Source organism: Jaculus jaculus, chromosome 8 (genome assembly GCF_020740685.1).
Source record: "Jaculus jaculus isolate mJacJac1 chromosome 8, mJacJac1.mat.Y.cur, whole genome shotgun sequence".
NCBI classification, from domain to species: Eukaryota; Metazoa; Chordata; class Mammalia; order Rodentia; family Dipodidae; genus Jaculus; species Jaculus jaculus.
The window spans coordinates 128,820,737-128,838,749 of NC_059109.1; the positions used below are offsets into that span (position 1 = coordinate 128,820,737).

The 18,013-nt window shown below is 53.8% G+C and overlaps 1 protein-coding gene across 1 annotated transcript in view; it reads right to left on the reverse strand.

Moving 5' to 3' along the window:
• Nucleotides 1-6,170, reverse strand: part of Kcnb1 (potassium voltage-gated channel subfamily B member 1) — a 107,248-nt gene extending 101,078 nt beyond the window's left edge. The window contains 1 exon segment of the mRNA XM_004663875.3: nucleotides 5,604-6,170. Coding sequence (XP_004663932.1) covers nucleotides 5,604-6,170 — 567 coding nt within the window.
• Nucleotides 6,171-18,013: the final 11,843 nt, after the last annotated feature.

The window sequence follows — 18,013 nt, forward strand, 5'->3', positions numbered from 1 at the left end:
TGGGGTTTCACTCAAGTCTGGGCTGAGCTGGAATTAGACTCAGTGTGGCCTCGAACTCATGGCAATCCTCCTACTTCTGCCTCCCCCCATCCACTTTTTTTTTTTTTTTGAGACAGTTCGTTCATTGACCTAGAGCTGGGCAATTAGGCAAGACTGGTTCGTCAGCGTGCCCCAGGGATCCACCTGTCCCCACCTCCTCAAAATTGGGATTACAACTGCATGCACCAAGCCCATTTTATTTAACATGACTTCTGGGGACTGAACCCCAAATCCCATGCTGACACAGCAAGCACTTTCCCCGCTGAGCTGTTTCCCGCGTCAGTCCTCATTTTCCTTAATGGTGATGCAAGAATCCCCTTGGCTCAGATGGAGGAAGCTGAAATCTCATGCCACTAGCAGTCTGAACGCTCAAAGGATTGTAGCTTAGTGATCTTACAACCACCACCACCACAGGGCATGTATATAGCTAGAAAGGAGGGGCTGTTAGTAACAGCCATGACCGCTCACCAAGCACTTCCTGCGTGTCAGGCACTGGGTGAGGCTCCTGCAGTGGCCACCTCCTAACGCCCCACTGGCTCCTCCCTAGTTCCCATTTGCTGCGCTGGAAACTGACTCCCAAGAAGGAAGGGATATGCCTAAGGTCACACTTCTGGGATATGTGGAGGAGCAAGGAACCCGCCCACACTTGCTGTATTGCATAGCCCATGCTTAACCAAGTCAGGGTGGGCAAAATGCCAGCCGCTGTCCCTAGGTAAATGCAACGCCTGATCTTTTCTGGATGTGATGATAATAATAATACAGTTTTCACTTAGAATTTCTATCCACAAACTGCACATGCATCTGAAACATTGTGTTACTAGAATACCTCTGAGGGGTGGGCATGGTCATGGCCCCATTGGCCAGACAGACTCACAGACACATTCAGATGATATAAAAAACATCTGCCTGAGTTTCCAGGTCTCAGAAACAAAGACTCAGGGCTACAGGAACGTAGGTCTAAACCTTGACTTTGCCATTCCAGAGTGAGATCCAGCACAGGCACGTCTGTTCCTTTTTCCAGAGAGGGTCTTGATGTCAACCATCAAATCCAGATTTTGCTTGTCTGGAATTATCAGAGGCTTGCTTTCTCAGACTGCCCTGCCACCAGAACATGAACATGTGGTCAAGGGCCAGTGGCACCTCAAATAAGTTTGCTAAGATGCTTCTGGGAAATGCTGTCTTTGAAGCAAGAGGAAGTGGAGCATAGGAGGAGAAAAACACCCTGCTTCACGGTGGGAACATTTCTGTGTCCACAAGTAAGGGCAGGAACTAGGCAACCATATTTTGACCCTAGGCACCGAGCCACCCGGAGGTGCAGAGGCGGAATCTTTTTTTTTTTTTTTCAAAAAAATTATTTATTTATTTATTTATTTGAGAGCGACAGACACAGAGAGAAAGACAGATAGAGGGGGAGAGAGAGAATGGGCGCGCCAGGGCTTCCAGCCTCTGCAAACGAACTCCAGACGCGTGCGCCCCCTTGTGCATCTGGCTAAAGTGGGACCTGGGGAACCGAGCCTCGAACCGGTGCCCTTAGGCTTCACAGGCAAGCGCCTAACCGCTAAGCCATCTCTCCAGCCCGAGAGGCGGAATCTTAACGGCGTCATTGAACCATCAACTCAACCCGAACCCAGCTACCTTGCAGTGTCACGATGTGTGAGATGACACATCTCCCTTCCGATTGTAGCTGTAGCGGGGTTCGGTTCTGTCACTTAAAACCCAAAGCAGCCCCGATGGGCATCCCGCTGTCTGGTAGGGTCGTGGGAGGAATTTCTGTGACTTGGCAGCCATAGAGCCCCACTCATTAGAGCTTGGTACGGGGCAGGGGGGAAGCGGCTACTCTGGAGATTGGGAATGTATCTCAGGGCTGTGACCCTGAGACTGCCCCAGGGAAGGCAGACAATCAGCGCACCAGCTCTTGAGAGAAGCCTGGAGTTTTCCCAGAAAGCAGAACCCCAGAGGCAGCTGTGGCATGACCATGCCACTGCTCCAATGGGGCTGACCCCATCTCCCAAACAACCATCACTCACACGCCTCTTGCCTAATGGGTTTTGATTTTTCGCTTCCCTGGTGGAGAACCTGGGCTTAGGCTTCACTGTGTCTGTGACTTGAACATCCCATCAATTATTCAAGGTGATGGCTTGGCTCCCTGGGAGCAGCAGGAGGAAAGGGTTTGAGGCGATGTGGCCCACCCAGCCCAGGGAAAGGATGAGACAAGTTATCACTAGTCATAGCTCCTCCCCCTAGTGCTGAGCCCTGCTCTGAGTGCTCACAAAGAACATTTGCAGCTAGCAACCTCCATTTTATAGGTGGGAGGCTGTCCAGGTGAAGTAATGGCCTTACGCTACGGACCAGCGGGTGAAGGGGCCAAATGAGTCCAGAACCTTGGTTCGTCCTTGTTCCTAAACATACGAGATGTGGCCATTTTTGCACCTCACCAGCACTAGCAGTGATCTTGCATTACGTCCTCTGTGTATAGCCTCTGAGCAGTCTCTCTCATCTTGCTGTGCTGACGGGTCAGCATCTGAGCTTGGGACCTGGGCTGGGCCTGGTACAGGTGATTGGGGGGGGGGGGCAGGAGGGGAGGCCAGAGGCCCAGGCACTGAGTCACAGGAGGGCAGCAAGGAGGGAGTGACTGGTGGTAGGTTCCCAAACCCCAAGACAATAGCTGGTTGTTCCTTGATCCATCCATCCATCTCTTTATCATGCACCTGTCCATCCACTCATGAATCTCTCCATCCATTCATATATTCATCTGTCTGCCCATCCATCCATGTAGCCATCCATCCATGTAGCTATCCATACATCTATCCATTTATCTATCTCTCCATCATCCACCCAGCCATCCATGTATCCATCCCCCCTATATGTAATTATTTAAAACCTTCATGGCCAGGCATGCTGGGAGCACATCAGTGCACACAATACAACCTGTGGGTGTGAAACAGATATACAAGGGAGCAAATATAATTCCAGTGCAAGAAACTCTGCAGGAGTTAATAGAGGAAGGGAAGGGATTTTCTAGACACGATTTAAGGAAGGTCTCCACAGAGGGCAGAGTTGAGCAGGGACTACTTGAATGGAGAAGGATGAGGGGCTGGCCACGGAACAGTCTGGGGAAGGTAGCAGGAGCAGCAAGTGCAAAGGCCCTGGGGCTGGATAAATCCTGGCAAGGAGGCCAAAGGGCCAAAGGGACCACGTGAGCCACCGGAGAAAGGAAGGGGTGAGCTCAGAGAGGTCCCGAGAGTCAGGTCCTCAAGGGCCCTGATGCCATGATGGAACCTGGATTTTATGCCGAGTGCGATGGGAAACCCTGGAGGATGCTGAGCGGATGAGTAATGCCTTCTGATTTACATGCTGGAAAGCGCACCTTGGCTGCTGTGTGGAATAGGATGAGGAGAGCAAAGTGGGAGTGGAGACTGGGGAGGAGGCTGTGGCCCCCAGTCACCATGGAAAGAACAGGGTGTTCCAGTCCACACAGGGTGGGGGAGAGGTCTCCCTTCTCCTATAAGCCTGCTTTGTGACCTTAGACAAGTTACCTCATCTCCCTGAGCCTCTATTTCTTAAGCATTTGCTCAGTGGCCATCGGGGTTTCTAGACGGAAGGTGCAAGGGAGCCTGCCTGCCTCCTCCTTTTAGCTCTGGCTGCAGAAACTGCACGAATGTGAGCTGACAGCCCGGCCAGGGATCGCGGAGAGGTCACGAAGCTGTCCGGGTGAGCGGATTAACCCGAAGGAGGGGAGAGACTGTTTATTCCCCAACAGAGCCTCTTGCAAGCAGACTGCCTGTGCCCCGATGCGAGACGCCAATCCAAACACATCCTGGTGCTGTTGCTTTGCAGGGAGGGCAAATCCCCACTTCCTGCTGCCCCTACAAGTCTTAGGGGCACAGGGTGGAGGGAGGGATCTGTCTGGACCTCAATGGGACACATAGTGGGGGAGCTTGTGTCAGACCTGGAAATAGCAAAATAAGCCTGTTGATCCTAAGCCGGTTAAGGGTGAGTGCCTCCTGTCTTACAAGGCAGGCTCTCTGGGCATGGAGCCTGGGGCAGGATAATGCCACAGCTTTCGAGGAGACCAGGCGCAGAGGCCTCAATGTTCTCTTTAAGGCTCACAGGCAAGAGAAAAGACTGGTAGGGTCTTTGTAGCCGCCCCCTCCTTCATTTCCTTCTTCCTTTGAAAAAGGGTTTCATGTAGCCCAGACTGGCGTTGAACTCACTATGTAACCAAACATGGCCTTAAACTTCAGATCCTTTTGCCTCCACCTCCTGAGTGTTGAGGCTTCAGACATGAGCCACCACTCTCAGCTTATGCAGTGCTGGGAATCAAACCCAAGGCTTCGAGCATGCCAGGCCAGCACTCTGCCAACGGAGCTACATCCCCAGCCTACGGCCTCCCCTTCCAGTACCCCTTCCTGCGGCAACCAGCTCTAGGGAAAGGACGCCACACAGTCTCCTCAGATTGGGTACCAGTGAGAGGCCAGTTGAACCTCCGATGAAAAGCCAGCTGCCCAGGAACTAGGCCTTATGAATGAAGTGTGGCTGCATGGAGAGACAGCCTTTTCCTTTGGCCCCGAATCTATTTATCTGCACCCCCCCATCCCATCCCATCCCCCGGCTCTGCTCTCAGAGCATGAATCATATTCTCACTAGATCTTGCCTGACTCCAACATCAACATCTCTTTACTGGGCTCCCTCCCAACCCCCACAGAGCCTGTATGTACCATGTTGTCATTTACTCCTGATGCCCAGCATGCTGGCCACATGAGGCCGGATGCTCGACAGAGTTACGCATGAGCCAGTGGCCTTCCTGCCCGTCTTGGCCCTCGCCCCAAGCCTCTCCTCATGCTCACAGCACACACCTTTCCCCAGAAGCCCACCCTGGGTGATCAGACTCACACCCGCCTCTCTCTCTCTCCTGAGCTTTTGACATTTCGTATTTTCCTCTCCCATTTAGAGACAATGCACACCCTCCCCCAGCAGCACGCCGCTCAGAAAAAGCTCAACAAACAGATCCACAGACAAGAAGCCAGGGTAACCTCTCACCCACGGGCACTGCAGGACATGTGTGCCCACACCCCTCCTGTGTCCCTTTACCTCATTTGTTTTAAAATACCTATCAGAATCTCAGTTATTCTCTCCCCTTCCCCCGCAGCATGTCTGTAGGCTGTGTTTATTCCTCCCCGGGGCGAAGCAGGGTTATAAATATAGGGATAGGCACAAAAACCACAGGGCCACTCCTTCAAGCCTGAGTCTGGAACCTCTCGGAGCACATCTTCATTTTGCTGTAACCCAGCCTTTGGGCTGTAGCATTTTATAAGCCCCAGTAAACCAGCTCCACCAACAAAGTGCGGGATACCCAGCACAGAGCAACCAGATGAGGGGATGACCCAGAAAGGTCCAAAGCTTGGTTGGTCCTCAGCTCGGAGTCCCTGCTCCATGTGGGTGCCCCGTCTTTGGAGACTAATCCCAAGCCCCCCCAGATTGGCTCTCCCACCTGACCAGATAGGTCGAGCGGGCCTCGGGGGCCCCCCGTGCGCGCACGTGCGGCCTAAGACGCCAGGACTCACCTTGGCCGCCACGGAGGAGTTGGGCTTCTCCAGGAGGTCCCACAGCTTCTTCCGCTTCTCGGCGCAGCACGTGTTGTCGAACTCCTCGCCCTCGCGCTCGCGCAGGGTCTCGGCCTCCCGCTTCAGCTCCTCGTTCATCTGCTCTTTCTTCTGGTGGTAGCGGGCCTGGCAGCAGGACTCCAGGTAGATCTCGTCGATGCCCCAGTAGTCGAGCTCTTGGCTGAAGCTCAGCGCGCACATCTCCTCCATCATGTGCAGCCGCCCGGTGCGGTAGAAGTTGAGGATGGAGGTGAAGGCGCCCGGGTGGCGATCGAAGAAGTACTCGTTGTCGTCGAGGCTGTAGTCGTCGCACACCTCGAGCAGCGAGTCGTGGGTGTTGCAGTCGCGGAGCTTGCCCAGCCGCGTGCGGGGCAGGCGGTCCAGGGTGCGCCAGAGCACCTCGTGCGCCAGGCCCCCGACGTTGAGGCGCACGCGGCGGGAGCACGCCTTGCTGCGCACGATCTCCATGGGCTCGGGCGGCAGCGAGCTGGTGGAGCGCGAGCCATGCTTCGTCATGCCCGCCGGCATCGCTGGCCCGGCCGCCCGCGCCCCCCCTGCCCCCCCCAGGCCGCTGTCACTCGACGGCAAGGCCCGCTGCCGCGGGGGAGGGGGCAGGGAGCGCCGTGGGCTGCTGGGGTGCAGGGGTGCCGCGCCGGGGCGACGTCACGGCCGCCTCCTCACCTCCATCCCGACGGCTGCGGGGCAGAAAGACAAAGCGGACGAGGGTCAGCGCGCCGGGAGCTGGACGCGGTCCCGCCCTCTCTTCCCCACCCCACCCCCCTTCCCCACTCCAGGGTCCCTCCGGCCTTGACCTTCCTCCCCGCGCTTAAGCGGCTCAGCGGCGTTGGAGAGCAGCGGGGAGGGCTGGACGCTGTCCCTCCCCTCGGTGCTGAAGTCAGCCCCACCCGAGGGACAGAGGGAGGGGCCGCCCTCCGAGCGGTGACAGGGCCACAAGAGGCGCCCCGAGCGCCCCGGAAAGCCCCACCTCTGGGCTTAGGAGCCCAGAAGCGATCCGATCTGGCCGCCCGGGGCGCTGTCCGCCCCGTCGAGTGCTGAAACTCTCTTTTCTCTCTTGGTCTGTGGGTCCTGGGATGGAGCCCCAACCTGGCCCCCGCAATGGGCATGCAGGGGAGCGACACGGAAAACTTTTCTTTCTCTCTGCAATGAGTTCTCACCCTAGACCCCCCAACACCCCCAACCAACAAAGCATCAGGATTGGGAGTCGCGGCAGGACTGTGGCATTGGGTTTGATTTTTCTTTTCCTGAACCTTACATTGCGGGGAGTGTGGGGGGGGGATACCAATGCCCACCTGTCGGAGGTCATCACAGATGTGTGTCCACACGACAGCCCTTCTATCCTGGGAGTGCCCTCTCTGCTCACACCACCAGAGCACCCCTTGATGTTGCTCCCTAGTCGAAGTGAGGGTCGAAGGCGCCAAGCCAGGCTAGATTGGGGGGGGAGGTCAGCTCCTTCCTCTGAACCCCGTGCCCTACCGCAGGAGGGGCTCACAGAGTCCTCGGGATCTGCCTCCTCCTCTTCCTCCTCCTCTCCTTCCATCCTCCTCCTCCTCCTCCCGCTCCTCCTCCTCCTCTCTCCTCTCAGCCGTGGCTTTTTATAACTCGGGCTTCTGCGCCTTTACCCGGGCTCGGAAGGGAAGGGGTGGGGGAGGTGGGAGGCGGGGAAACGAGCTGAATTTTCTGGCCTTTCAAAACGTGCCCTCCTCCCGCCGCGCACGGGTGATTTCGGGGGGGGTTCCCTGAGTCCACAGCCCGCGGGGAGCACGCCCTCGCCCCTTACCCTACGATGGGCATCGCGCGCCTCCCGGGGCGGGGAGGGAGGGGCCAGCCCTCGCCCTTCACCCTCCTAGCTCCGATCCGCCGAGCTCCGGGCTACCCACAGGCCGAGCGGACGGACGACAGGCGACCCCCGCCCCCCATCCCTCTCCGCGCCGAGGTCCCCAACACCCCTGATACTCACCCCCAGGACGGCCGCCTCCCGGGGCCAGGGAGAGCGCATGGTCCCGGCCGCCCGGGCGCCCCCGCCCGTGGGCAGCGGCGGTCCCGGGGCCGGGCCGGAGCAGGCCTACCCCAGCCGGGCAGGCGACGTGCGGGGACTGCGGGCGCCGCGGGGGCCGGGGTGGGGGCCGGGCTCGCTGCGCGAGGCTGGCTGGCGAGGGGGCGCGGGGACCGGAGCGGCGATCGGGCGGCGCCCCGGGGCTCCGTCTCCCGGCTCCTGCTGCTGCTCGGCGGCCGCCGCGGCTGCCTGGGCGAGATCAACAAGTCGGGCTGAGCTTCGGCTCGCCGCTCGCCCGCCGCGATTCTGTCCCGCACTTCGGAGCGCCGCCGAGCAGCACCGAGGCGGGACGGCGCCACCTGCGGGTCGGAAGCGCTCGCGACGCTTAACTCCTCCGTGCCCAGGGCCCCCCCTTCCCCAGCGGCCTGCGAGCCAGGGCACCCTGCCCTGCCCACCTCGGCCACCTTCCTGGCCACCCTCCCTTGCTTCGCCCTGTCCGCAGCACGGTTGAGGGCCTACTGTGTGCAGGCCCTGTGAGAGGCGTCTGAGATACAGCTGGGTAGCAAACATCTGGCCCTGGTGGATGGGCCGTGTGGCAGATAGTGACGCCGAGGGGGAGGCTTGGAACTGGGGGAAGGCAGGTGGCAATTTTAAATATCCCTTGCTTTGATTCCATCCCAGATTCCAAATATGGAATTCTAGATGCTAGAGAAAGATGGACCAGAAAACCATTGGCAAACAGACATGCATCTGGCTTTGGGTGATAACTGCTAAGAAGTTACCCAACAGCAGGTGAGGAGCCAGGAGCTTGCCTAGCCTGGTGAGTCATTCAACCTTGCAGTCTGATAGCTGCTTGCTGAGTGCCAGGCTCTGGGAAGGGGTGGGGAGGGGGAGTGCCAGCTGCCCCTGCCACACCCTGTGCAGTTGGAGGCCCCAGAAGCCATTAGACCAACTGAAGTGACTGAGGAGGGTTTGCCTGGAGATGGGGACCAGGCTTTCATCAGGCCCCCCTCTGGGCTTGCTCATTTATGTTTCATACACACGTTTACTGAATGGTAATTAGTAAACAAGGCGATTGAGACACACACGGCGCTCCTGGCCCAAAGGACAAAAACCGAAAAAAAAAAAAAAAACAGAGCCAGAAAACAGGCCCTTCCGCCTTCTGCCCTTTGCTTCCTAAGAGTGGGCGATTCTTTCCCGGCTCACACGTGACACTGTTTTGTGTTTATAAAAGCCTGTCCGCAGTTCCACTTCCAGCATCAGGACCCCTTCCACCTTGCCATCCTTTCGGCTCCCTGCGACTTCCTCTGCCTCCTCCTCCTCCTTTCGCAGCTGTCAGAACAGTCGTCCCATTTAATGCACTGAACCGTTGTTTCTCACCAGCATAAAGTCTTCGTAGAGCTCCCCCTTGCTTTGACCTGGCGCTGCGGTTCAAGCCCTGCCCTCTTCTCTCAACGTGTGGGCCCATGGAGGAAAACAGTCAACCAAAAGCAAGTACAAAAAATAAAAATAAAAAAAAGATAGGCTGGAAAGATGGTTCAGCAGGTACAGTGTTTGCCTCCCATGCCTGAAGATCCAAGTTTGGATCCCCAGTGCCCACGTAAACTCTGGGTGTGGCAGTGCACACCCGCACTCTCAGCACTGGGGGGAAGCAGAGACAGGAGGATCACTCCAGGTTCAGTAAGAAATCTTGTCTCAGAAAAGCAAGGCGGAGGGCTGGAGAGATGGCTCAGCAGTTAAGACACCTGCCTGCAAAACCTAAGGACTGGAGTTTGATTCCCCAATAGCCACACAAAGCCAGATACATAAAGTGACACATGCGTCTGGCGTGCGTTTGCAGTGGCTGGATGCCCTGGCATGCCCATCTCTACCCCCCTCCTCTCTCCCTCTCTGTCAAATAAATAGATAAATAATATTAATTTTTTTTGTTATTTATTTATTTATTTGAAAGCGACAGAGAGAGAAAGAGGCAGATAAATAGAGAATGGGCGCGCCAGGGCCTCCAGCCACTGCAAACGAACCCCAGACGCGTGCGCCCCCTTGTGCATCTGGCTAACGTGGGTCCTGGGGAATCAAGCCTCGAACCGGGGTCCTTAGGCTTCGCAGGCAAGCGCTCAACCACTAAGCCGTCTCTCCAGCCCCCTAAGTCATATTTTTAAAGAAAGAGTCTCCTCTGTCACACAACATTAAAAAAGTGAGGTGGCGAGTGACTAAGGCACCTAACGTTGCCCGCTGTCCTCCGCACGCATGCGCAGACTCACGTGTGACCCCGCGTGCACGTGCGCAATGAACGCGCGGGTTCCAGATGCTGGCGGCTGTGATAGGGGCAACGAGCTGCCTGCTGGGCTGAGAGCCGCCCACAGGAGGCTGCAGGGGGTGTCGCTGACCGGGACAGGTGAGGCGTGGTGGACATGGCCGGTGCCGACGGCCCCGAGTGGACAGGGGCTAGCAGGACAGCAAACAGGAGCTGTGCCCTATGGACCATGGCCAAGTCGTTGGCCTTCGCCCTGAGAAAGGGTGATGGAAGTCTGAGTACAAAGGGATTGCTGTGGAGAATAGGTACGGAGCAGGGGTGGAAGTGGGGCCCTCAGCGAGGAGACCGCCGAGGCTGGCAGGTAACAGATAATGCAGCGCCTGGCATAGTCAAAGGGGCTAAACATGAGGGCGCCCCCTGCAAATCCTTCCTCCCTCTCCCATCCTCCCTTCCTCCTTCCCTCCGCTCAGGGGCTGATTCACAGAATCTTTCCAAAAGCTCGCCAGGCACTTGCTGTGCACCTAGTGGGCCCGGAGTCCAGGGCGCACAGCTTACTGGGTGTCCTTTTGTCCAGACGGGTTCTCTTAAAATGGTGTTTTGGTGTGTCTGTATCTCGACTTAGAGCTCTTTCTTTTGCTGTTGGTTTGTTTTGTTTTGTTTTCAGACAGGGTCTCATTATGTAGCTAAAGCTGGCCTTGAACTCACTTCCCTCCCGCCTTAGTCTGCTGAGAACAGGGATCACAGGCACGCACCATCATGCCTAGCTTCAACTTCTCTGTATGGTCTGTGCTGTAGACCTCAGGTTGTTTCTCGTTTTTCCCCGCAGAGATCTGTCCTGCTGCTCTGAATTCACTGCTCTTCTGCCTCTACTAGCACCCCTGGTCATATGTGCCTCCTTTTCAGTGCCCCCTATGCACAAGGTCAATCAGAGGGCCACCAGCTTCTGTTAGCACAAGGGGTGCACCGCAGAGTGTCCCCCCATGTCTGCTCATGACTAGCATGGTGGTGCCTTTTCAAATATGCCTCCCATAGGTTTGGAATGATATGTCTAACACAGAAAATGCGGATTCTTTTTTTTAAAATTTTTATTTATTTGAGTCAGGAAGAGAGGGAGGAGAGACAGAGTGAGAATGGGCCACTGCAAACGAACTCCAAATGTGTGCACCCCCTTGAGCATCTGGCTTACATGGGTGCTGGGGAGTCGAACCTGGGTCCTTTGGCTTTGCGGGCAAGTGCCTTAACAGCTAAGCCATCCCTCCAGCCCCAGGATTCTTAACTATATTCATCCTGGCTTCCTCACAGGTCTGCTGCCGGGTTATCTCCCTAGCAGTGCCAGCAGTCCCTTCAGCCCCATTAAGTAGTGCTCAAAAAATATCTGTATTACCCCCCCCCCCAGGTAGAATCTCACTCTAGCCAAGGCTGACCTGAAATTCACTGTGTAGTCTCAGGGTGGCCTTGAACTCTCGATGATCCTCCTACCTCTGCCTCTCGAGTGCTGGGGTTAAAGGCATGCGCCACCACCCCCAGCAGTATTTTTTTTATTAATTTTTAAAAAATATTATTTATTTATTTATGAGAGAGAGAGGGAGGAAGGGAGAGAATGGGCACACCAGGGCCTCTAGCCACTGCAAACGAACTCCAGGCTCATGCGCCACCTTGTGCATCTGGCTTACGTGGGTCCTGGGGAATTGAATCTGGGTCCTTAGGCTTTGTAGACAAGTGCCTTAACTGCTAAGCCATCTCTCCACCCCCCCCCATTTTTTTGAGGTAGGGTCTGACTTAAGCCCAGGCTGTTGTAGAATTAGTCTTAGGCTGGCCTTAAACTCATAGCAATCCTCCTACCCCAGCCCCTGAGTTCTGGGATTAAAGGCGTGCACCACCACGTCCGGCTCTATTTATGCATGTACATTTTTTTTTAAATTTCAAGTGTCTATGTGTGTGGTACATATGTGTATGTGTGTTTGTATGCACGTGGGAACTGCATGGCGTTGCATGTTCATGTTTGTGTGGGTGTGTGTGGGAACCAGAGGTTGACATCAAGTGTCTTTTCAATCCCTCTACAACTTATTCTCTGAGACAGGGTGTCTCATTGTACCCAGAGCTCACTGATTGGACTAGACTAGCTATCCAGTAAGTCCTGAGGATGCCCATCTTCACCTCTCCTGCATTGGGATTACATATACACACCACTATTCTTGACATTTCCATGGGTTCTGGAAACCCGAACTCGAATGCTCATGTTGACACAGGAAGTGCTTTGCCAACTGAGCCATCTCCCTCGCCCTGCTATCTCAATGTATTCAAGTGTACGTTTCTCTGATTATTAAGTCTGAGGCTCATTGTCCACAGAAAGTCTCTAGGTTGATTGGTGCGTGCCTGCATTGTGGTGTTGGTTTGTTTGGTTTTATGAGTGGCAGAACTTTTTCATACAAGCTATATTTCAAGTCCCTTGTTGACTTCAGACATTGAAAATATCTTCTTCCAGTTACCTAGCCATTAGCATTGTCTGTGGTAGCCTTTGTTTTAAAAACAAATCTTTTAATAAGACCAATTTATTGTTGGCTGTATGATTTGTGCTTTGAACATCCTGTTGAAGGAGTCCTTCCCAGTCTGGGTTACTTTAGGTCCTTGGCCAATTATCTTTATCTATATATCTACAGCTATAGTCCTCTGGCTTCTAGTGGATGGCGGCAAGGGGATGTCACTGGACATCCCATTCTACTCAAAAATAGCCACTACATCCATAAGAAAAGTACCACAGCCCAGAATGCCAATGGCACTAGGCCAAGAAACCCTACATTAATCTCACATCAGCCATAGGCATCCCAATAGAAATACTATTTTCTCAGTCAACAATTAGCGATCACCTACTGTGTGTCTCACATTACCCTAGACACTCAGAGATACAAGGTGGGCAAAACAGATAGTCTCTATGTACCTCCATTTACATTCTGGTGGGGGGTCTGCTAAGGAGCATGAATATCAGTCCACCAGCGCTCAGCCTGTGGTAAATGCTATGAAAAAAAGTCTCCAGGATGGCTGAGTGAAGTGTCAGCACTGCTGGGTAAGGTGGGCCAGGGAGACTTCCTGGAGGCGGTAGATGTGCAGAAGCTGAGAGAAAAGTCAGTCTTGTTCGGTGTTGAGGCAGGAGGTACAGGGAGGGGAGCCCCAAGATCCCAGGCCCTGAGGTGAAAAATGAATGTAGTATTTTTCTTGATAAATTTTTTTTCTTTTTCTTTTTTATTTATTTGAGAGTGACAGACAGAGAAAGAGGCAGAGAGAGAGAGAATGGGCACGTCAAGGCCACCAGCCACTGCAAACGAACTCCAGATGCATGCGCCCCCTTGTGCATCTGGCTACTGTGGGTCCTGGAGAATGTTGCCTTGTACAAAATGGCCACCACCATGCCAGGCGTCGGTCTACAGGACAACATATTCAAAGGCTAGAAAGTGACCACGGTGGATGCCCCCAACAAAAATAACCTCTCCTTCAACCCCACCAGAAACTCCCTAGAAATAAACCCATTGAAGGGGAAAGTAAAACTGGGAACGCGATGCTGTCATTAGAGGTCCTGGATCCAGCCGTGCCTGAAGGTAGTGCTACCGCACGTTCTGGTTCCATGAGCAGTCAGTGACCTCACCTCACCTGCCCCAGTCTTCGCTGTCATTCTGGCGTCTGAGCCAGAAGAACTCAGTTGGTGACAATTCCCTTTTCCAATGGCCCAAACTTTGTCTTGAGCAGAATAGAAACATAAAAGAAATGGAAAATTTGGACATGGTGGTGCACGCCTGTAATCCCAGGACTCAGGAGGTGGAGGCAAGAGGATCAGAAGTTCAGGGTCATCCTTGGCTACATAATGAGTTCAAGGCCTGCCCAAGATACATAAGACTTCGCCTCAAAAGTAAAAGAAAGGGGGCTGGAGAAATGACTTAGCAGTTAAGGTGCTTTCCTGCAAAACCTAAGGACCCAGGTTCAATTCCCTAGTACCCGTGTAAACCAGTTGCACAAGGTGACACGTGTGTCTGGAGTTTGTTTGCAGTGGCTAGAGGCCCTGGCATACCTTTTCTCTCTATATATATGCCTCTCTCTCTCTTTCAAATAAATAGCTAATATATATATATATATATATATATATATATATATATATATATATATATATGTATGTATATTTAAATGAGAGTGAGGAACTTTTTTAAATTATTTATTTATTTATTTGAGAGTGACAGACACAGAGAAAAAGACAGATAGAGGGAGAGAGAGAGAATGGGTGCACCAGGGCTTCCAGCCTCTGCAAACGAACTCCAGACGCGTGCACCCCCTTGTGCATCTGGCTAATGTGGGACCTGGGGAACCGAGCCTCGAACCGGGATCCTTAGGCTTCACAGGCAAGCTAAGCCATCTCTCCAGCCCCTAAAATATATTTTTAAAAAATAAAAGGAGGGCTAAAGGGATGACTTAGCTGTTAAAATGCATGCCTGAGAAGCCTAAGGACCCATGTTTAACTCCTCAGGTCCCAGGTAAGCCAGATGCACAAGGTGACGTATGTGCAGGGTCGCACATGTGCACAAGGGGGAGCATGCATAGCGGCCGGAGGCCTTGGTGCACCAATTTTCTCTCTCTTTCTCTCATTCTCATTAAAAAGAGCCAGTCTGTTGGGCTTGCCTCAAAAAAATAAAAGTAAAATAAAAGGAAAGAAAGGAAGAGAGAAGAGAGGAAGAAAAAGAAGAAACAGGGAAAATGAACACCAGAGCTTGGACTCCGATCCCAAGTACAACCGTTTCATTTAAAGGATTGAAACTTCACAAAGCTCTGGAGGGGACAGTACCCCAGTGACCAGCCAGCAAGTGGGCAGGCAGGTTCCACCATCAGGTCACCCAAGTCCTGACCATTGTTGGTGCTAAGATAGCCCTTCAAGGCTGAGTGAGGTCAAGGCAGCCAGATGCAGCCATCGAATCCATGTACCCTCTAAATAGCGCTGGCGAGAGCCGCATCCGTTTGAAGTCGGCCCTCCTTCTCTCGTGGATTCCATGATGCCATCCGTCATTTATTTATGACCCCCACCGGGGCATCCTACTTGGGTTTCTCCACACTTCTGGGCACAGAGCATAGCTAATTACCTGCCCCCCCCCCGCCACCCGCCCCGCAACTCCGCAAACACATGTAAATTCCTGGAAAGGGATAGTTGCTTGGTGAGGATGGATGTAGATGGATGTAGAGGCCCTCAGGGACTCGAGGGTGGGGGGACATCACTCTGTCTGAGTGCGCATCTCTCAGGACACCTGCTGTTTGCTGTGGCCTTGCCCAGGCAGAGCCCCAGGGCTTTTCCCATACATTCGGCCTGTCTGCTCCCTCCCTTCTCTTTGTCGACCTCGGTGATGGGCATGGCCGTGAGCACAAATGGGGATCAGGATGGCATCTGCCTGGCAGGGCTGTGGGAGGGAGGATGAGGTGAGGCAGGGAAGGTACTTTGCAGCCCGCCCGACTCTGGGAAGGACCACGGAACCAGACAGGCAGCATCAGCACCCTTGAGGATGAGGAAGATGAAGATACCTGAAGGGTCTCTGGATTCTAGGCAGTGTATCAAAAACTTAACATGTGTCTGACCCCATTGACAATTCTTTCTCGAGCTGGAGAGACGGCTCAGCAAGTGAAGGTGCTTGTCTGCAAAGCCCAACGACCTGGGTTCAATTCCCCAATGCCCACGTAAAGCCAGATGCTCAAAGTAACACATGCATCTGGAGTTTGTTTGCAGCGGATAGAAGCCCTGGTGTGCTCATTCACTTTCTCTCCTTGAAAATAAACAAACAAAAATACTATTTTTATGTTTTATTTTTTATTTTTTTGGTTTTTCAAGGTAAAGTCTCACTCTAGCCCAGGCTGACCTGTAATTCACTGTGTAGTCTCAGGGTGGCCTCAAACTCCTAACTCTGCCTCCCAAGTGCTGGGACTAAATGCATGTGTCACCATGCCCAGCTTAAAACATACTTTTAAAAAGATTTTCTTTTGTTTTTTTATTTTTATTTATTTATTTGAGAGCGACAGAGAGAGAGAGAGAGAAAGAGGCAGAGACAGAGAATGGGAGCTCCAGGGCCTCCAGCCACTGCAAACGAACTCCAGTCACGTGCGCCCCTTGTGCATCTGGCTAATGTGGGTCCTGGGGAATCGAGCCTCGAACCAGGGGCCTTAGGCTTCACAGGCAAGTGCTTCACCGCTAAGCCATCTCTCCAGCCCCAGAACATACTTTTTTGAAAGGAAAATTCTTTCTCACTTTTTCTCCCAGAGACTGAAGATTGCAAAATGTATCTCTTTTGGTGTGGGGTGATGTGTATGTGTAAGTGCACGCGTGTGCATGGCACAGCGTCCAGTGGAGATCCTGACCTTGCAGCTCGTTTGAAGCAATCGCTTGTTAGCCAGGCCAGCTGTCCTGTGAGCTTCCCACCTTCCCTTGTCACCCCCTCCCTTCTTGCCATGGGTGTACTGAGATTACAGAAGCCCACCAAACCTTATGGTTTTATGTGGGGCCTGGGGACCCAAAGTCACGTCTTCACATTTGTAGGACAAGAGCTTTATCCACTGAGCCTGGCTCACTGACCAACCCAACATTTACCCATCTCTCTGTCTGTTCTCTAGTCTCTCGCCTGTCCATCAGACTCACCATCCTCCCTTCTATACTGCAGTTAGCTGCTCAGCCCTCCACAAACCACCTAACCACCCTCTGCCTGAGCACTCACTCACACACTCTTTCATCTGTCCCTCCATCCATTCACCTGCTCCACACACTGTCCACCTTCCAAGCCCTCACCCAGACCCCTATCCATCTATCTGCCAGTTCGCTCATCCGCCATCCATCCATCTGTCCGTCCACCACCACTCAAGCAATGTATCTATCTACCTACTCATTCATCCACCCAGTCACTCACCTACCCCGAAGATTCATGCATCTCTGCACCCCCACTCCCCCACCTGTCCATCCTTGAGTCTTCCCACCCACTTTATGGGTGCAGCCCTGGCCTGTCTCCTGGGCTCCCTCCTGGGAAGAAATGTCACCAGAGGGTCCCGAGGAGGGAACCAGCTAAAGATACGTCTCTTGCAAATGAGTCTGTTTGTGGTCAGGACTTTCTAAGCCACTGACTTCCAGAGCATGGGGTGGGGATGGGGGGAGGAAACCATGATGAAATACCGACAGAGACAACTGAGATACACTTCCAGCAGGGCCATTAGAGGTAACCTGATCCTTCCTCCCTGAATGAGCAGGGTGGGGGGGGGGGACTCCAAGACGCAGGGAAAAGGAGCGAGTCAGCAAAAGGAGGGAACCAGAGCAGAGATCAAAGGCTAATTAACTGCTTCTCCTGAGATAATATTGCAAGTACACTGTAGCTTCCCTGTCCTTGGGGTCCCGCTGTCTCTTCTGCCTCACCTCCTTGTCCCTTGTCCCCGTCCTGCCACCTCCCCTCCCTTTGCTCACCATCTCGGATTCGGCCTCATCGCTAAGGGGGCAGGTACCAAAGGCACAAGTCTGATCATGTCGCTCCCTGTTTTTTACCCCTTCTTGATTCGCTGCTGTCCAAGATAAGAACAAGATGGGTCCAGCCCTGGTACTGCTCAGTTCTGCAACCCCAGCAGCTAACCTTGACCCCCCATCCCCTCCCCCCACCTCGTGGGAGTCACAGGCAGAGGTGGCCCCGCCAGCAAGGATGCCTTGATGCGCACCACAGTCCGTTCCCCCCTGATGGTGCTCTGCGGAAATAGAACCATGTTGGAGTGGCAAGATGACACCCTCACACTACTCAAGCCACATGGTACATATTGAAAACGAGGACCCCAAAATCAGTGACAAGGACAAGGTGCTTGCGCTCTTGGAGTCTGGGCTCCCTCAGGTGACCTCTGTCTCAAGCATTTCACCCCTCTTCTGGCTCTTTGTGGGTCATCAAGGAAGTCAAGAGAGGACACCGGCGAGGCCTTCAGGCAGCCTTGGCATATTCCAGGCTCATCTGACCGGACAGCAGAGTCTCCTGAGTCCCCAATTCTTGTCACAACTGCCCAGAGACATTTATTTTTCACTGCCCCTTTCTATCTATGGCAGCCAGTGCTATGGGCCCATTC